The following is a 19,880-nucleotide window of genomic DNA, read 5'->3' as shown; positions in this document are numbered from 1 at the left end:
GGGTGGGGTCGCGCTGGAGCTCGGCTCCTTGGAAAGGGGCGGGGCACGCACCCCGATCTTGGAGCCGACCCGAGGGGGGGGCGGGGCCTAGAGGGAACGGGTCGTGAGTCTGGGGGAGGGGTAAGACTTGGCCCTAAGATGCCTCTGGAGGAGGGTAGGTTCTGCAGTCAGCGTTAGTAAAGGGGGACAAGTTTGCGGCGGAGACAAAAAAAAAAAAAAAAAAAACAAAAAAAAAAAAAAAAAAAAAAGCGCTTGTGGGGGCGGGGCCTGGTAGGAGATGGGGGTGGCCAGAGCGCAGCCAATAAATTGTGAGGCGAAGTTTGCTACCCTCCCGTAAGGGGCGAATCTGCAGTTTTGAGGACACCTGGATCAGTGGTTCCCACTCTTGATCACACAGGGAATCACTTGGGGAGCTTGAGAAAAATACTGATGCCTGAGTCTCACCCCTAGACATTCTGATGAAATTGGTCCAGGATGCAGCCTGGGTGGTGGAATTGAGACGGGGCCAAAGAGCGAACAAGAGTTTGGATATTTCTGACCCTCTCCCATTTCCTTTTTCTTTCTCCCACGGGTTCTTTTCGGAAGCTTCCTTTGCCTACACACCTGCAGGTAAGCCATCTCTGCCCTGTGGGGTTCAGTTCCCCAGGACTGGCTCCTCTCGCTTAGTCTCTGCTCACCTTCCCCAGTGTCCTTCCCACACTCAGAGGGCCTTTCTGGAGACAGTTCCAGGTAATTCTCTCAACTCATCTTCCAGGGATAATCCGTTCCCACCCCCGCCCCGCCCCCCAACTGAGAGACCATGCTCTTCCTTTCCAGGCCTCACCCCCTACTCATGCCAGCTAGCTCCCATCTCCTACCCTAGACACCACCATTACTGTCCTACAGCCTCTGATTACCCCTGCCACCTTTACCTCCCCTGGCCTGTTCTCGCTCTCCAACTGAACATTCACACACTCTCCCTCAGGCCACCCATAGGCCTTGGCCCTGCTCCCTACCCATGGCTCGCAGACTCCTGGCCTCACCCATCTCGAAGCCCCTCAGCCCAGGAACCCAGGGGAAGCTGCTGCCCCAGCAATCCTGACCCAGATGACAGATACTACAATGGTGAGGAGTTCTGATTCCCTCAGGGGCACACCTGGCCCTAGCATCCTTCTCTCCTTTCAACCTACTGGGGCACACTGAAGGGAGCAGAGGAGCCCCAGCCTCCCTGAGGTTGGTCAGTCCTTCGGAGGGTGGGAAGTGAGGAAGGCTCCCTCATGCCTCACCTGTACCCTGGATTGGGCAGTAAGATTTGGGGTAGGGGAAGAAGTGATCTGTCTGGAGATATCTCCTTTGGCCCTCCATTCTGCTGTGCTCTGTTTTTCTGTGTCTGCCCCTGCTTCCTCCCCTGGGCCGCCCTCTTTCTCCTCCTCAGAAGCAGGAATCTCCCTTTACCTGGCTCAGACGGCCCGGGGCACTGCCGCCTCTGCTGAGGGTCCTGTCTACAGCACCATTGACCCCATTGGGGAGGAGCTGCAGACTTTCCATGGGGGCTTCCCCCCAAACACCTCAGGGGACCCAGGCACCTGGAGTCACTACGCCCCTCCAGAATGGAGTCAAGGGGACAGTGGTATGACTCTAGTTCCTCATACTCTACTCTTCCCCTTGGGGGACCTAGCCCATCACTTCCTTCTGACATGTCTCATTTCTGCCTCTTCCCTGCCTGTATCTTGGTGTGCCCCATCCTGCTCTCCTCAGGAGCCAGGGGAGGTAAAGTGAAGCTTCTGGGGAAACCTGTGCAGATGCCCTCACTCAACTGGCCGGAAGCCCTGCCGCCACCTCCCCCTTCCTGTGAACTGAGCTGTCTTGAGGAGCCTGAGGAGCTGGAGGGCGGGTAAATATGCACCCTGCTGCAGATGCCCTTACAGATGGGACCAGCCCAGGGGGTGGGCGGAGAGCTGGGTGAAGAAGAGAAGGGGCAACACGTAGCCAAGGGGAAGGTATGGAGGTTACTCAGTCATCTCCGCGCTCCTGCCTCTTTCCCCCAGCTCAGAGTCAGGAGAGTGGTGCCCGCCAGTGCCTGAGAGGAGCCACCTGGCAGAGCTCAGCTCCAGTGGAGGCTGCTTGGTCCCTGCATCCCGAGGGGAGACCCCCTCTCCCACACCTTCCTATGGACAGCAGTCCACAGCCACTCTCACCCCCTCACCTCCTGACCCTCCCCAGCCCCCCACCGACATTCTCCATCTCCACCAGATGCCCAGGTAGGGAGGTGTGTAGTACCGTGCACATTATAGACTCTCAGTACGTATCTATTCAGTGGATGGTTGGATGGATGGATCTGGGGTACAGAGGTGTCATGGCTGTATCGGGGGGAAGTGTGGAGGCTGACAGGTCCCTCACTCTCTTCAGGCTGTTTCTTCATTGGAATGACTTTACAACCTCCTGGGTTGTTTCAAAGATGTGGCTTACCTCATGCTTCACTAGCTTGGGAGCCTGGTGGGGATGGGCTGTGTCTTGTTCATTTGAGTACTCGGTTGTCTACACAGTGCCTGGCCCATTATAGACACTTAATGTCTGAGTCCTCATGTCATTGCAGGAGGGTGCCTGTCGGGCCAAGCTCCCCTCTCAGTGTGTCCCAGCCCACTCTGAGCAGCCATGAAGGGAGGCCTGCTGGCCTGGGTCTTGGCCCCACAGCCTCCCACCACCTCAGTCCCAGCCCTGTCCCTAGCACAGGCAGCAATGCTCCAGGTGAGTCTGTAGAACTCTCAATTTATGCCGCCTCCCCATACCCCGCTCCCAAGCTTGTTTCTTCTTCCCTCTTAAGTCCCTTTCCAGAACTTCTCTTTTACTTGCTCCTCTTCCCGTCTCCTGATGCTACAAGGGAGAACCCGGCAGGTGCCTGGGGAGATGACGCCTCCACTTCAAGGACACCGTGCCCGAATCCGAAAGAAACCCAAGGCTGTTTCCTACAGGCGGGAGCACAGTCCTGGGGGTGAGGGGGCCATGGACCTGGGGGATGGTGACAGTCGGTAGCAGGATTGGGCAGGAAACCAAGGGTGAACTCTTCGGGCTGGAATGGGGAGCAGGCAAACCCAAACCTTGGGCTGTTCTTTCGCAGCCTCCCAGTGCCGGGGATTGGGAGTGGGAGAGGGACTGGTGTCAGGGAAGCAGGAGACTCGCTGAAACAGGTCTCTCCCCAGACTTGCCTCCACCACCCTTGCCGCCACCCGAGGAAGAGGCAAGCTGGGCCTTAGGGCTGAGAGCAGCAGGCAGCATGTCCTCCTTGGAACGGCAACACAGTGGGGAGAAAAGGATGGTGCAGATGGGGCCCCTGGGGGCCCAGCGGGGCCCCCACCTAGATGGTAAGGAGGGCCAGGCAAGCTGCAAGGCCACTGCTATATAAGAAGGTGGGCTTTAGGACTGGAGGCTAATCGTACTCTACAGGAGGTACCCTCGAAGGGCTAATTTCAACCCAGCTCACCCCTTACAAAGATACTTGTCTCTCTAGCTCTCTCTGAGCAAAATCCCCTGAGGGTCCCAGGTTGTATCCTTCCCCAGGACTGAAGCCCTGATGGAAGAAGGATGGGAGCTGGGTGTTCAGTCTCTCCTTTCCCAGGGCTTTCTCTACTTGGGAGTCCCCGCGGGGTTCCGTGCACATTATGTCAAGGCCGTGTGCTGAGCATTCTGCTTCTTCTCAGCCTCCAGAATGACCTAAGCCCTATGGCTGCCCTCAACTTTTCTTCCAGAGCTGGGAATGTGGCCGGGGTGGCCCGGCAGGCTAGCAGTGTTGTTCTGCCCCCTGCCTGGGCCCAGCTACCCTTCTCTCTTTTGCTGCAGAAGAGGCCTGGGTCCCTTACAGCCGACCAAGCTTCCTGTCCCGGGGCCAGGGCGCCAGCACCTGTTCCACCGCTGGCAGCAACTCTTCCAGAGGCTCCAGTAGCTCTCGGGGCTCCCGGGGCCCTGGACGGAGCCGAAGCCGGAGCCGGAGCCAAAGGCCAGGACAGAAACACAGAGAGGTGGGGGCTGCGGATCACAAAACTGAGAGTAGAGGGCTCGGGAGGATGGGCCAAGGGGCGCCTGGACACGGGAAGATGGAGAAGGGCTTTTGGAGGAATTGTGGCCCAGTGAGTGAGGGGGCAGGAGGACACCTGGAGAACAAGTGACAAAGGGTGAACACAAGATGACACGTAAAGGATAGGAGAACTGGATCAGGCGAGAGGCTGATGCAAAGGGAGGCACATCCCCTCCTGTGGCCTGTTTGCCCTGGGCCAGGCCTTGCAAACCAGTGTCTCTCCTCTCTCTCTCTCTCTCTTTCTCTCTCTCTCAGGAACCAAGATGACTCTTGATGAGAATATCAGGATTTCTGTGGGGAAGGGCTTGTCCCTGGGCCGGGAGCCTGGAGGGGAGCCCTTCCCTGGTAAATGAGAGGGTGCAGAGAGGAGCCGGGAGGGGTCTCTTCCCTCCTGGCAATGATCATGGGGCTCCCTGAGAAACTGGCTTAGAAGCCAGGGAGCCAGCTTTTCCCTTTCCATCTCTTTTTACCTAAGACCCATTTATAAAAAAGACAATAAAGAGTCTGATCACAGCCCTGGGCCGTTTGTCTGGTTTTGTGCTGGTTGTAGGGGAGAAAGGGGCTTCGAGGGGGTATACATCAGCGCACTTCCTTTCAAACTTCTCTGTCAAAAGCTCCAGGTGAAGACAGGGACTAAAAGACGCAACCTGTTCTGCCTTCTAAAGGAGCTGAAGCCAGTGGGCCCCAGGTACAACCAGAGGAACTTTCCAAATCACCAACCACGAGAAACTTTTTTGGCCCTTGAAGAGCCGCGCCAGGCCCTCCCTTGGTGCCTCCTCTGGGTGTACCTTCTCTCCTGCAAAGGAAAAGCCCCTAGCAATAAAAAAAAAAAAAAAAAAAAAATTTAAACCTAAAGAGAGGAGGAGATTATGGGGGAAACACTGGTCAAGAAAAAAAAAACAAAACAGGTTTTTCAGACACCCGACCCCCTCACAGAGGGTGTGTGCAAACAGGCACCTCCTGGCTAGATTAGGCTGAGATGTGACTGATGTAATGGGTACAGAATTTTAAAGCATTTTGGCCGTGAGTCCTCATCACTCCCTTAGCCATGGCCCCTGCCACACACTGGTTCTCTGAGTTCTACTTCTCCTCGCTTCTGCAACCCCAACCCCCTCAGTCACTTCCCAGGGCTCTCAGGGAATGGTCGCCGCCTTCCGAGCCCAGGCTCTGACCTCCCCTGCCACTTGCACCTAAGTATGTACAAAATCCCTTTTTCTGCTTCAGTCTAGCAAACAGGGTTGGAATGTTTTCAAAAGGCATTATGCCAGGAAGCTAAAAGAAAAACAAAATCCAGAAAAGAAAAAGCCATCAGAGAGGAAGGTTGTATATCGGCAGCACTGATTCCTCCTCCTGGGCCACGCCCTCCAGTCCATAGTAGTGCAGGCAGCGCAGGGTCCCAAGCCCCCCCTTGCTCAGCCTCTCAGCGGAGTGGCCTCCAGGAGAGCTGCTGAGGTTTAGGGGATTATCATGCCCTCTCAGGACCCTTTCCAATCATCCCTAAGTGAAGATGTTTTCCCGTGGTCCTCTTCATGTTCGATTTGTGGATTCTGCCCTTGACCTTTCCCACCAAGTGAGAATGACACCCACCGTTCACCTGCTGTCGGTAGCTTTCTGTGGCGTGGGCCCTGGATGTCCTGCCTCACTGTTTCTCTGTTCTGTTGTTTTGGCTGAAGGGTGTTCACCAGCCAACCGTGACAGGTGGTTCTACCTTTTGTGGAATTAGCTATTTTGTCTATTTTAAGAAACCATCTGGGACTGGTCTTCGGGGAGGGGACTGGGACCGCTTAAAGCAGGGGTTGTCTTCTCAGGAAAAGTTAAGACCAGCCCTGAAAATGCCCCAGCCCTCCCTTTCCTAGCTTCTGCTTAAAATTTGATGGAGGCACCTAATTCTCCCCTCAGTTACAGAATAAAGATGAGTAACATCGCCGAGCGTCAAAGACTGCTTGCTCCCTCTCTAGCTCAGGTAATTCTTCCCGTACCTCCAGGTGCCCTCTCCAAAATGGTGCTCCAGGGAAAGCTCTCACAGCACTCAAGTCATTGCCATTTTATGGTATCAATTCCTTAAGCTCACAGTGACAAAAGTGGGAGGAGGGTGTTTTTTGTCTCACAGTCTGCACCTCCCTCCGTTCAGCTCCCTCCCTGGGTCCACCTGGAATCTTTGCCTTGGTGCTGAGGTGGCCCTGGGATCACGGCTCTGTAGCTCCTCCGCATGGTGTGGTGGGAGTTGGGCGGCTTCTATGGAACAGTCCCGTGAGGCTGAGGGGAGGCTTGAGGAGCCCCTTCCTCCATGGCCCTCCCCCACAAGCTTCTGCTGTCCCCCATACAGATCCCTGGCTCCCCCCCTCCCATGATCCACATGGGTGGGAGATCAGGAAACTGGGCTGCTCCCTGAGCCAAACAGCGTGGTTGTGGGATTGGACAGAGCAGAGGAAAAACAAGGATGTTAGGCGGAGATGGCTCTTTGTTCCCGAGGCTCCAGGTCTGCTTTGCTCTGATTTGGTGTTTCATTTCCCGGAAGGGAGGGCTCTCCTGGAGGCCAGATGAGATGGGCCCAACTGCAGAGAGAGACTCATCAGCCCAGATCCACAGTCCAGGGCCTGGGCCAGTGACTGACAGGAGAGGGGATTCCGAGTCTCTTCTTGGGGGGGCGGGGACGTGCCTCAGGAGGAGTCTAGAGGAGAATTGGAGGAAAGTGGAGTTATGCCCTGCTCCTGTCAGTCCTGCCAGACCCTAGGATCCCTCACGGTTCCTCCCCAGAACCACCCCAGCCAGACAGGCAGACACTTACTGCCAGCCTTGGGCACGGGAAAGCTGCACTGACTTCTCTGAGAAGAGATCTGAGAGTCTGGAGGCCAGGGAGGCAGCCCCCTTCCCAGCCGCTGGGGGTGGTTGCTCTCCACGTCCTCTAGCCAGTCTGACCTCCATTCCCACAGGGGCAGGGAGAAGGTAGGGGTCAGGAAGACGTCATCCCGGGGGGAAGGAGGCGATGAAGCATCTGTGGGGGAGGGTAGAGATATCTGCAGTGGGGTGGCCTTCACCCCTGGGAACTAGTTTAGGGTAGAAAGCCTGAGGCCAACTTAAGGCATACACCCAACCCGAAACATAACCTAGCCCCGACTCAGCCCATCGATCTCAGTGGCCCCAGCCCCAGTGACAGGAAGACAGTCCACTGGTTTCTTTAGAGAGAATAGCTCAAACTGGCCTTCTGCCCATAGTCTTCCTTCAACCTTCCATTCCCTGGCATCCTCTTTATTCTCTATTATGGGCACTTCTGCCCTGGATAATCCTTGCTCTCCCATTTCCCACAAACCTGGTTGTGTTTCTTGGGGGCAAAGGGCAGAGTTAGGGTTCATGAGATGAGGAAGGGAACAGATGAGGAAGGGAACACCAAAGGGGCACAGGGAGCCTTACGACCTCTGCTGACATGGCGATAACTCTGCCGGACATGTGAAGGGTGAGCCTAGTTCCTCCTCCGCACAGCCACAGACAGGGCAAGAGGAAGGGCTTGGAAGCACAGCAGAGGTTAAGAGAGAAAACAGAACTTCCCACAGTGAGGAGGAATCTGGGCTGGAGCACATAGAAGAGGCTGGGAGCCACCTTTCCTGGAGACGCGTCTGGGTGAGAGGGGTGACCTGGGTCGGGGGGCGGGGAGGGAATGGACTATGCAATGGACTGACTGCCTCTAGGCTGCAGGCTAGAACAAGTTCTTGTTCTCATGGGTGACCTTGGGCAAATTAATAAACCTGTTTGCCTTATAGTTTCCTCACTTGGAAAAGAAATATAAAGACTATTTCTCCGAGAGGTGCTGTTATTGAATATATGTAAAGCGCTTATCATAGATCCTGGGACGTAGGAATCATTTAATCAAACTAGCTGTTTTAAGGACCACAAGGAAGACCATAATTAGGAAGCTTTGCCTCTTGGTTGGAAAGAAAGGGGTCTTACAGGAGCTGTGTCGACTCCAAGGGGTAGGGGTGCTCTAACGTACCTGTGAAGATGCAGTCTGACTCCTTGGGCTCCAGACCAAAGCCAAGGCTGTCCACAGCCACTGCCAGGGCCCTTGCGAAGTGGGCATCTGCGAGGAAGGAGCCATCGGAGGAGCTGACGAGGCTGGTTCTGGCGCTGGGGGCATTGTCCTCGGAGGCTGAGCCCCAGCCATTGGCCAAGGAGCCCTCACTGGGGGTGGGGGTGAGGCAGGGCCGAGGGGGGCACAACAAGCCCCTCACCTCGGACCCCACCCCTCCTCCAGCCCTGTCTATGTCTGCTAGCTCTGAGGCTGTCGGGACGCTGATGTACCCATAGGTGATGGGGGGTGAAGGAGCCCTCGGCATAGGAGAGACGCTGTTCCTAGGAAGAGGCGGAATGGGAGACAGTACGATGATTGAGGTGGGGTAGGATGGGAACATTCCCTTTGAGGAAGGGTGGGCCGGGATAGGGATAAGCATACTCTAGTTCTTCAGTTTTCCCTCAGGCTACTCACCTGGGGGTCTCTTCACCCTCACTGAACTCTAGGCAAAGGGCCACCTCCTCAGGAGTCAGCACACTGTCCTGATCGTCCCCCAGAGATGACAGTGAAGAGCTGGACAGGCGACTGGAGGCTGGGCTGGGACCAGAGAGGGAAGAGGCCTGGGGACTGGAGGGGATGAGGATGGGGTTGGGGGCTGCTGGCAGTGGGTGGGAGGGGGGAGCTTGGAGCTCCACCAAGCGCCTGATTGGGGTAAGAGAGAGATGGCAGGATGGTTAGTGCAGTTCTTCGAGTCCTTGTCCACCCCTCCCCCAGCCCTGTTTAAGCTCAACTAACACCCCTCACCTCTCACCCCCAATCTCCCGACCCTACTTCTTGACCTCATGCCCTCTTACTGCGTCGGTTGATTCTGAGTGGGGACTCCATGAGAAGAGGGGGTTGCTGTGGGGAGAGGGCGAGTCAGCTCACTGGAGGAGCTGAGGAGCTGTGGTCCCAGGGCCCGCCAGGCAACCAGAGCTTGGGGCGCAGCTCCTGGGGAACAATAGCCTGGGTTTGAGAATGGCAGAACCCCCATTGGCCTGCACCCCTGCCCACCGCATCACTCAGCTTTCTGTTCCCACATCCCGCCCACCCAGCCTTCTCAAGGACAGGAGCCGGTCGTAGGGGCCGGTAGGCCCCTGCTCCCTGCCTCGCCCCCTCACTTCCTCTCACCTGGGCTTTGAGAAAGGTTCTTGGAGCCTTTATTCCCCAGCTCCCAGGCCCAGTGCTCCATGGGGTGGCTGGCCCGGAGCAACGGGGAGCTGTTGGCTTGGTGCAGTTCTGTAAAGAAAGTCAGTGGTTGGGAGACAAGCCAGGGTGGGCCTTTCGGACCCAACCACAGGCTCCATCTTTAGCCTTGTCACTCAGTTACGCTTTAGGGTCCTCTCTCTGTCCTCTTCACCTCCCACCTTCATCCAGGCAGCTGTGATAAGGTGGGAGGGGCATTAGGCTTGGAATCGAAAGATGGGCACTCACAGCCCTGCTATGAACCACATAGCAGCTGTGCAATCTCAGGTAAATCCATTCACCTTTCTGAGCCTCAGTTTCAGATGTTTTTGCCAATTAAAGAAAGAACAGATTGGAAAGTTCCTGGCACCTTATAGCTTTCTTTTTCTTTTACTGTATACATTCCAATCTTCCTGATCTCTGTATACTCCCATCCCTACTCTTCTCATGAATTTCACCTCTGTGAAGACTATTCTCCTTCTCTTGGAGAGAATCTATTAATTTTCATTTCTCACATTGCGACTATCTCACATGGTTCTAGCTAGCCCTGCCCTGAGGAACCCGAATATCTCTCGCCTGGGGGTGGATTGGACTGTCAAATTGAGCTGGATGGGTAAGATAAAATAAGTAACCCTAGACCAGGCCAGCTGTGACAAGAAGAGGAATTTTATAATAGGAAGATGTGTTGGTCTCACCCAGGGAGGCAATGCCTTGCCCAAAGATAGTCAATATTTGTGTGAATAAACAAGTAAATGATGGATGCTATCAGAGATGTAGGTGTAAACATGGGGTGAGAAGAATCACGTGCAAGATGGCAGCTACCACCTGGCCCACAGGGCCGCTTAAGACAGGGCTGAGTGAACTCTGACAATAGAGAAGCTGAGGTAACTAAAGGAACAGATCCGACTGTGTGCAATGACCTGTGAGCATGCTTTCCGGTCAGGCCCAAACCCAAATGGATCTAAGCTTAAACCAGAGAGAAACTGGGTAATAGAAATAGAAAATAATAGATTTCCTCAAGACCAAGAACCAGGAGAACATGAAGCAAGGAGGAAAGAAAGAGCCTTCAGATTAGTATCACATGTTCAAAAGCCCAGACCAAAGACCAGGCAATATCCTTGAGGCAGAGCTATCTCGTCAGTCTGATCTCAACCTTGGTGGCCACCATGGGCAGCTCAGAGCAAGGACGAGACCAAGATCCCATCTGAGCCCTGGGAATTCATGTACAGTGGCCAGAGCTTCTGAGCCGCTGGGATCGAAACCCACATAATGGCTAGACGTCCTCCACCAGAGTTTGGTTTTGTACTTTGGCTGATCGGTTTATGTTCATTTCCTTTAGTTGTTGGATGACCTAGGGAATCCTGGAGGCCAACTTCAGGTGCTCCAACTGTGCTGTCATCAGCTTTGGATTCTTAACTAAGCTCAGAAAGAGAGACACGCGTTGGTTGGTTGGTTTGTGTGGAAAGGGAAGGGAAAAGGCCAGTCCTGGAAAAGGCCATATTTGTCCCAGCCTATTTCATTTCCTCTAAAGGATTCTGGTAACAAAAAGCCTTTGCCCACTTGGAATTAAATTACTTGGATTTTAGTTTCAATGTTATTTGAATATACTATACAATAAAGATGTTATCAAGGCTAGACCAAATCTCATCTGGCCATACCTGTATTGCAATAAATACTTGTTCAAATTAATGAATTAATGAGGATATCCAGTGTATGTATCTTGCAAAGTAAGCGGAACTAAGAACCCGATATAATGGATGAAACACAGGAGAATATTAGTCATGGAGGAAAAACACAGCTAAGGTCATATGATAAGAAAAAGGAATAAGCAGGTCAAGGGTGAAGGGGCACCGAGAGAGCCTGCCAGTTTTAGAAGATGAAGACTCATCAGTCTTGGACTATGTGACAGCACTGGAGCCGATGCCGTGGCTCTGGACCAGACCACAGCATCATCTTACTGTAGTCGCTGAGGTCTCAGGGGTCAGAGGTGGGCCAAGTGTCCCTCAACCCAGGGGAGTCCCCGTGATTGACCCATCCTGGGGCAGCGGTGGGGTGGAGCTGCGGTGAGGAGAAACAGGGGTGAAGTGAGGACCTAACCCCCTGAGGGAGGTTAGAAAGCCCCATCTCCGAACTTTCTTAAGAATCCGCTGCAGAAAACTACTTTCCCTTTTCTAACAGTACTGATATTCTAAAAGGCGCTGTGTGCTATATCCAAGGCCATGTAGTTCTCCATAGGAAAGCTTGTTTTTAAATGAGACTTGTGCAACCTCTTTTTGGCTGGTATTTTATTACCACTGAGGATTTCTAATGCAATAGTTCTGAGGCGAAGCTGGAAAGAATAACAGCTTCACTAATATTTAGAGTCAGAAAATTGTGGATATTGGACAAGCTCGGAATTACTCTGAATCTATCCTTGTCTTAACGCAAGTTGGATTATAAATTTAAAAAAAAAAGTGGCTGTCGAACATTTGTAAATCTTACTGATCGGTAGAGAAGGCTCGTGAAGAAAGCATACAGAGTGCAGGCCAGCGTTCAGAGAGATGAAAGAGTCAGCGAGAAGACAGGGTTTCCCAAGGGTGCTCCCAGAGAGACTCTTAGTAGCCTTGCGGAGCAGACCACTCTGGCTTCAGATTTAAGTTATGCAGCTTACTGATGTGAGATTTTGAACAAGTTACCCAATCCCAATCCTCTTTCCTTCTGTCTGTAAAATTAGAGAAATAATACTTAGCATGTTATGAGGACTAAATGAAATAGCAGATAGAAGTAAAGCACCTGACATATAGAGGTGATTAGCTAAAGAAGCAGAGACTATAACTAGTTCTCTCTGGAAAGTCAAACAGGTTGCCGGAAGTCAGGAGAGAAATCTGAGCAGAGAGTAAATACTCCTTCTTCTCTGGGAAGTGAGCTGGGCAGACAGACCCGTATGTAGAGCACAAAGACCAGTGTTTATGGGAGCTGGAGGCTTCACAGCAGCACTGGTCACATTCTGCCAGGTTCCAGAATGAGTTGCATATGCCAGTCAGGCAATTTCATTAGACTTTGAGTGCTTAGAAGGCAAGGACTGTGTCAGGTATTTCTAGTGTTGCCACATTTGTCATACAGTGACACTTATTAAATGTTTGTTAAGTTGACTGCAGAAACAGGTCTCACTTCTGGTGTGGTCCAAACGAAACAAGAGCACAGTGGAAAGAAAAGCTGAGACCAGCATACTCCTAGCTGAGTGTTTTGGCGATGGGCGTCCACGACGACAGGAGAATCAGAGCTGTGGATGGGGTACCACCCATACTTGGTTTCAAGGCTCTGGGCCATGTTTCCACCACATTCTCACTCCTGGTCCCTCCTCCCATCTGTTCCAGGCTGAATCTGTCCTCCCCATCCTTACCCTGCTTCTTTTTGGCCTTCCAAGCCTCTGTGGGGGCCATGGACAAGCGCGGAGAAGAGAGCCCCCTGCGGCTGCAGAGGCTGTCTGAACTGGGCCAGGGGCTGGAGAGCCGGGCCAGCTGGGGTGGGAGACGCTTGACAGTTGGGGCGTGGGGGCTCAGCCGCGCTGGAGGGCTGGAAGGCAGTTCAGTGATGAGGGAGCCATAGAAAGTGCTGGTGTCGGGAAGCAGGGGCACTCCGGGGCTGCGGGGATCCCAGGAGATCACTGTGATAAAAATGGCAGGAGTCATTATGGTGAATGCATCTCACTCCATGTCCCCTCCTGCAGTCCTGGGATCCCTGCTCCACTGCTGGGCCCTGGCCCCCACTGGGCATGCTCACAGGAATGAGGACAGCCTAGTGGATCCCGGGGGTCTACTCCTAGTCGGCTGCTAAGGCTGCTGCTGCTGCTCAGGTCCCGAGAGCCAGAGGTGGACTGCCAAGTGTCTGCCAGCCAGGGAGAGTCACTGCGATCCATCCTGGGGCAAAGGAGGGGACGGGGCGGTAGAAACAGGTTGAAGTGAGAACCTAATTGGCCAAGACCTCCAGCTCAGAGCACAGATGAAGCGGGTGAGAAGATGGTGGTATTGGTTTTATTCTGCCTACTTTTTTTTTTAGCCTTTCAGACTCCTTAAAATCTGTGATCCAGTGCCCCAAACTCAGTGCCCTTTCTTATCCTGGGATCAGGCCAAGTCCAGGTTGCCCAGAGCCGGGAGGTATTAAAGAGAGACAGCTGTGTGCTAAGACAGAAAGAACACAGATCTAGAGGCAGACGAACCCAGTTTGAAAATCCCCATCTGTCACAGCCCAGCTGTGCAGCCCTGAGAGTAAGTCTGTCAACCTCTCTAACTGTATCAGCCGTAGTTTTCTCATCTGTAAAGTGGCAACAACAGACCCTCTGTATAAGGCCGATGCCGTGAGCTGAAATAAGGGTGTGAGATCACACGGCTGGCAGAGCAGGAGCTTGCTACATGGATGTTGGCCTCTCTACCTCTAATCTGGTTCCCTTTGAACGGGGGAACATGCCGGCTACCGGAGTGATCTTTCAACAACAGGGATCAGACATTTAAGCATCTCTGCCTAAAACCTTCGATGACTCCTCATTTACCAAGACAGAGCCCAGCTATCTAGCATGGCTAACAGGGCCCTTCTTGGTCTGGCTTCCAGTCTCTCTAACTGATCCTTTGCTCTGACCTGCCTCATACCCTATGCTCCGGCCAGACCTAACGGCTTGTCTTTCCCTGTGAATACAGCAGGCTATTTTTTGCTGCTCCTTTTGCCCTTCTCCTCTTTACCGTCAGGGTAAATGTGAAATCTTCCTCCCATATTCCCCCAACCCCAAATCCCTCCATGTATCTTGTCCATATTTCTGAACTTTCAACTCTGCATTGCATTCATATGCCAGCATGGCCGTCTCTGTCTAGACTGAGTTCCTGGCAGACAAAGACTGTTCTAAAGTAATGAATAAATCTCCTTCAAGGACAGAGATAAAGTCCCGGGGAGGGAGTGGAGTGGGGGTGGGACGGAGAAAGTTCAGGGCAGAGCAGACAAAGCCCAGGAGGTAACTAAAGATCAAGGCCGGTGAGCACAGAACAATGCAAGAACATGGCACCAGCTTGCAACCTTGCTCTAGGCTGAGAAACTGACAGCAAAATGGTCTGGCTGGTTGTGTCTGGCACACAGTAGGTGCTCAAAAAACTTCCGTTGAAAGATGTAGACCTGGAATGTGAAGCCTGCAGAGGAAATCTATTGAGATAAAGAGCAAGAGGAGGTGAGGAGAGATGAAATGGCTAGTGTAAAGCTTAGCCAACAGCAGGAAAAAAAGAACGTTTTCTTTTTTAGTATCTTGTCTGATAACCACAGTCTTCTTCTGGCAGCCAAACGCATTTGGAGCAGGAGTACTTGCAACCAACCAGCTTACCCTGTTTCTGAGAATGAGTAAGGATCAGTGGTGTGAGGGCAGAGCGCCCTCTGCTGGATCCATGAGTGGATTATTGTGAAGGAAAGATGGCTCAATAGGTGAGTGATTTACGAGTACAGAGGCACTGCTTGGTGAACGCCGACTGTACAGCAAAAAGTAGAAATTAGACTAGTCCTCCCATGCTAGTTATTCTTTACCCAGCAGAATGAGTTAGCAGGAAAGGGTCAGTATTAGTGAGAAGTCCGTGACAAGAGCTCAGGATCAGGATTTCAGAAGGCCAGCTGTGTTGCCTTGGGCTAAGTCACTTAAGTTTATGATTCTTGGTGTATTCACCTGTCAAGTGGTGTGATAGCAATATTATTGGAAAAGAAATTAATTCTCACTTGGAGTTGAGAGATTCAGGTACTAGGATTTCAAACTGCCTGGAGTAGTCCCATCTCCACTGTCCCTTGGCCCCTCTGCCCCTCCCTCACCTCAGACTCCTCCCCATTCATCTCTCACCTGTGTTTTAGGATGGCATCCTCACTGGTATATCTGTACAGACCTGAGAAAGGGCAGAAAGAAGGCCAAATCTAGAGTTGCCAACACACGGCTAGAGATCTAACCTTCCTTAGCGTTCTCACTAGACCCAGGGAGGCCTGCCTATCTGGGGTCCAGTTCACCCTCTCACCTGGGCCCAGGTGCACCGCAGCTCGGCGCCGGTGGTGAACACATACTGCAGTGCCCAGCAGCAGCAGCCAGAGCACAATACCCCCACTGGCAATGACCTCTGGACGCCTCAAGGTAGCTCTCAGCTGCTCCAGGGTCCATGGACCATGGTCGTTTGGTTCTCGGGCGGCTCGCTCCATGGCCTGCTCTGTATGGGATTTGGAGCTCAGGGGGAGGGGGCAGGTGAGGCAGTGGGGGTCGGACAGAGAAGGAGGAGAAGCTGGAAGTGTGAGGTAGGAGCAGGGAGCAAAGAGAGAGAAAGGTGGGAATTGGCGCTGAAGGAATTGGGGTGAGACTGATGGGTACTGCTCTCACCTAAAATGAGGCAGACGGGGCTACTGGGCTCCCCAGCCCCAGCACCAGTGACCGCAGCTACTTGCACACAGTAGGAACCTGGCGTTTGGGTGGCAATCTCTAGCTGGGTCTGCTCGGCTGCCACTGTCCAGTTGGTTGGTAGAAACGAGGTGTTTCCCAGACTCCATACCTGAGGACAAACAGGGTGAGCAGCACCCTCAGGCACCATCCCAGCAGCTGAGTCCTTCATCTGTAGATCTGGGCCTGTGGTACTCCTGCCCTGCCATTTACTGGGGAATGCTCCACCTCACCTGCACCCACACTTCTTATTCCTGTGTCTTACATCTGTGACCTTGTCCTCACTTTTCACGTCCGTAAATTAGGACAAGAACCCAGGGTAGACTGAGAGATGAAATGAGAGGGTGTAGGTAACTACTTGGCAAGGTCTGGCAGACACCTGCTCAACAACAGTAAGTGTCCATTACTTCTCTGCACAGGCACATTTCTCAGTGCTCAGAGCAGGGGCCGGCAGGATGCCAGGAAAGGGGGAGGTCCTGGCACCACTAGGAGGTGTGTCAACTTGTGGGGGGTACCTGGTAGCCACGGATGACGCCATTGTGGTTTTCAGCAGGTGGTGGAACCCAGTTCATAAGGACACTGCCATTGCCAAGTTTTAGGGTCACCTCCTGGGGAGGGGCACTGGGCACTGGGGGGAGGGAGAGAGGCTGTAAATGCAGAGAAAAGAGCTGAGATGGGGACACAGGGTCAGAGGCGACCCTGATGAGAATAGGAGAACTGCTTGCCTGATTAGGGCAGGAGTCTCCGAGTAAGATCCTCCATCCCCCCAGACTGGAGTGGGACAGTCCAGGACCCCCCAGACAAGAAGGGACCAGGGGGTCAATTGTTGGGTCTGGAGGGAACTGTCCCTGACCTTGTTCGGGCAGCCTCAGGAGCAGCACGTTGCTGTCAGGGCCTCGAGCCCGGCCAGAGGATGGTCTCACTTTGAACTCGTAGTCTTGGCCCCAGCGGAGGCCGCCAAGCTCTGCGCTCTGCCAGCCAGCCAGCAGGGCCTCTGCCCACGGAGCTCCCTGGCCTCCCGAGGCCGTCTGGGCCCTGAACAGCGCTGTGTAGGACTGAGCAGGCGCAGCAGGGCCACTCACCTGGGAGAGAGTCCAGAGAAAGGTCGAGGGGTCAGGGAGCTCATGCTCAGCCCTTTTGTGAGCCCTGGACTGGCTCCCGCCCCTGGGTGCTGGGCCTCACCTTCCAGCTGAGCCACACAGCAGGCCCAGGCTTGGTGCCCTTTGTGGGTTTCGGGTTCATCAAGGTCACGTTTTCCAGCCGAATGTGCATAGCCAGAATCTCCAGAGGCTCCTTGTAGTCCTGGGGCTCTGTGGGAGCAGAGGCACGGGATGGGGCCTGCAGGCCAGAGTGAAGGGACTGAGGAGGGGGATGTCCCTTAGCTACAGAGAAACCCAAACTTCCAGATTTCTCAGGTCTAAAGCACTCCTAATTCCACTCTGGGATCGGGGAACCTACCCTTAAGTGAGGTCCCCGCCACTCTGACCCTGACCCAGCCCACACCAGACCACAGCGCCCTAACTGGAGTCCCCACATTGGCCCTGATTCTAGCTGACTGCTCTTCCCTTACCCTGGACCGACACCCTGGCTGCCCGGCTTTCCCGTCGTCCTGCGTCATTGGTGGCCACGCACATATAGGTCCCTGCGTCGCTCTTCTCTGCTCTTACCATCAGCAAGGAACCTCTGGATACCTGTCAGGGCCAGGTGCACTGTGAAGTCTCCCATGTGGGGAGGGGCTCTGACTGGGGAGGGCAGACATCATCAGGCAGCTTAAGGCCTCTGAGCCTCCCTTTCTCAAATTCTGCAGGGACTCGGGGCTGGAGAGTGGGTCAGCCCCTCAGGGTGTGCCCCATCGTGCCCAGGACAGGATGACGTATGGGGAAGAGGGCTATACTTACTGTGTGCCGCCCGGGCTGGAGGGCCAGGGGTTTCCCATCCTTCCACCATGTGACTGTGGGCTCTGGGTGGCCCCAGGGTGGCCTACACTCCAGGGTCACCTGCTTACCCACCGTGGCCACTGCGTCCCGTGGATGGATCTGGAAATCCTCCCAAAGGACTGCGAAGAGGATGGAGCGTCCGCAGGGAGCAGTGTCCAGTCCTCCCCATGCCAGAGGCACCCGCTCGATGTCTCTTATCACACCTGCCCCATTTTACTCTACCCGCCTTGTCACTGACTTGTGTCCACTCTTCAGAGCCCCACCTCCAGGTCTCCCATCTAAGTTCACCCCTGACCCAGCTCTCCCCTCCCATCCCCTAGCCCCGGCCTCCCCTCACAGATATCCCCTCAAACCTCCCTCACCTCAGGCATCTCACCCCAGGTGTCCCACCTTACGCCTCCCCTCCCAGGCCTCACCAGCCACAGACAGCCGAGCACCTCGGCTGACGGCCGTGCCCAGCCGGTTGCTAGCCTCACAGGTGTAGATGCCTAGGTCTGTGGATCGGGCCTGGTCCTTGTGGGCACGTCCCTGGGTTGGGGGCCGCAGCAGCAGCAGGGTTCCATCAGGTAGGAGGTGGTGTACGTCTGGGGGCACCATACTCAGAGGCTGCCCATTCAGCAGCCAGCGGATGGTGGGAGGCGGCTGGCCTGAAGCTCGGCAGCTCATCTTGGCAGGGCCAGGGCCCTGGAACAGCTGGTCCTGGGGGTGGACTAGAATCTGAGGTGGGAAGTCCTGAGCCTTGCCTCCTGGGAGGGAAAGGGAAGCAGAGCCTGGTCTGACTATCAGAAGGCCTCCCAAACCGCTGCATACCTCATCTGCATCCAAATAGCAAGCTAGCTGGGAGGGGAGAGTGCCTGCAGAGCTCTCAATATGTCTGTCTCTCTGTCTTACACACATATTATCACCATTACCATCATCATCTCTGGGGCCCCTACAGCAAAAGGGAGGCAAAGGAACAAGGAGGCATCTTCTTCCCTGGCCAGGCCTTGGATCAAGGGAGCACGGGCCAGGAGAGAGGAGGGCCACACTTACCCGAGCCGAGCAGAAGCAGGAGAGGCAGGGGCCACCAGGCCCCAAGGAAGCCGGCTCCTCCAGAGCCCATGGCTACTCTCAGGCCTCTTTCCTGGTCCCAAGCACTTTGTCCTGCTGCTCTGAGCTCATAGCAAGGGAAGGAGGGGCGGGGCGGGCTGCTGGTGGTTGTTTGTGGTTGAGAATGCCCCAGAGGGAAGCAGCTTTGAGGAAACCGATGCTTCCTGCCTGGCCCTCAGAACCTTGAAGAACTGGGAGGAGCCCAGAGGAGAGATATTCTCCAACCTTGACCCTCTAGCTATAACCCCTGACTCCAACATCAGCCTTAAGGTTTACCTCGTGATTTAGCCTGGAATTTCTTAAAGGTAATCTTCACACCAACCACAACTCTGACCACAGCCTTGATCATTTCACCTTAAACCTCTATTTAAATCTTGAATACCCATCCTTATCCCTTTGCTTCCAAGTGACCCTCCGCTAGGGTAGAATGGAAACCCAGAGGCGGAATCTCAGGGCACAGCATAAAGGATCTAAGGATATAGGAAAGTGGACTATGGGCGGAGGAAGCTAAGTGGAGGGGAGCAGGAGTGTATAGTCATTCTTTAATCCATTCCCCAAGGATAGATGAGGCTTGGGGGTGGGTAGGAAGATAGCAAGGATTCAGAGGCTCTGGGACAAGCTGGAGATGCCGGCCCTGTGTTCCTATTCAGCCCAGAGATAGATGAATAAGCTTCTGGGAGACCTTGGATAAGTTCCTTAACCCCTGCAAGTCACTTTCTAATCTGTAAGTGGGAATAATAATAATAGTGCCTTTCCTTCAGGGTTAGAATAAGAATGAGATGAGATAAAATCACTTAGTACAGTAACCTAATGCATTATAAGTTATCAGCAAGTTTCAGCCAATGTTGTTATCTTTATGCATATTCTATTCCTGAAACTATTCAAGCATCCTCAGCAGGGATAGTTCTCAGGTCCTGGAAAGGTGGTTGGACTCAATGATCTTTAAGAGTCTTTCTAGCCCTGAAACCTATATCCGTAGCAGATGGGCCTGGAGCTTCTGAGTCTGCAATGTCAGTGCTCTCCCCCTGCAGCTCCCCACCCCCTCCCCGGAGAGAGGCTGCTCTCCTCTCTCAGAGCCCAGCTCCTGTTTACAGGTCTCTTCCTTCCAAATCTGGAATCTCAGCCATTTCCTGGAGCTGTTCCCAGAAGGCC

At 54.0% G+C, this 19,880-nt stretch overlaps 2 protein-coding genes across 2 annotated transcripts in view; one reads left to right on the top strand and one right to left on the bottom strand.

Moving 5' to 3' along the window:
* ROBO3 (roundabout guidance receptor 3) overlaps positions 1–4,524 on the top strand; it is a 14,982-nt gene extending 10,458 nt beyond the window's left edge. The window contains exons 18-28 of the mRNA XM_025049168.1: positions 451–609; positions 687–729; positions 965–1,104; positions 1,415–1,609; positions 1,738–1,873; positions 2,028–2,240; positions 2,576–2,727; positions 2,861–2,971; positions 3,180–3,341; positions 3,817–3,995; positions 4,307–4,524. Of these exons, the coding sequence (XP_024904936.1) occupies positions 451–609; positions 687–729; positions 965–1,104; positions 1,415–1,609; positions 1,738–1,873; positions 2,028–2,240; positions 2,576–2,727; positions 2,861–2,971; positions 3,180–3,341; positions 3,817–3,995; positions 4,307–4,318 (1,502 nt within the window). The 3' untranslated portion in view covers positions 4,319–4,524. The remainder of the gene's footprint in view (positions 1–450; positions 610–686; positions 730–964; positions 1,105–1,414; positions 1,610–1,737; positions 1,874–2,027; positions 2,241–2,575; positions 2,728–2,860; positions 2,972–3,179; positions 3,342–3,816; positions 3,996–4,306) is intronic.
* Positions 4,525–5,300: 776 nt separating this feature from the next.
* On the bottom strand, positions 5,301–18,869 carry ROBO4 (roundabout guidance receptor 4). Its single transcript, XM_025049167.1, has 18 exons — positions 18,672–18,869; positions 18,056–18,385; positions 17,601–17,758; positions 17,273–17,393; positions 16,885–17,012; positions 16,556–16,784; positions 16,218–16,330; positions 15,646–15,814; positions 15,293–15,478; positions 15,124–15,166; positions 13,044–13,180; positions 12,664–12,927; positions 9,228–9,335; positions 8,912–9,047; positions 8,532–8,759; positions 8,040–8,398; positions 6,840–7,046; positions 5,301–5,323 (listed from the first exon to the last, which is right to left on the bottom strand). Exons 1-18 carry the CDS (start codon positions 18,739–18,741, stop codon positions 5,301–5,303), a joined length of 3,009 nt encoding a protein of 1,002 aa, XP_024904935.1. The 5' UTR covers positions 18,742–18,869.
* Between the last annotated feature and the right edge of the window lie 1,011 nt (positions 18,870–19,880).

Source organism: Pteropus alecto, unplaced genomic scaffold (assembly GCF_000325575.1).
Source record: "Pteropus alecto unplaced genomic scaffold, ASM32557v1 scaffold135, whole genome shotgun sequence".
Lineage (NCBI taxonomy): Eukaryota > Metazoa > Chordata > Mammalia > Chiroptera > Pteropodidae > Pteropus > Pteropus alecto.
Note: the sequence above shows the minus strand (reverse complement) of the source record. Positions and strands in the feature narration are given on the sequence as shown.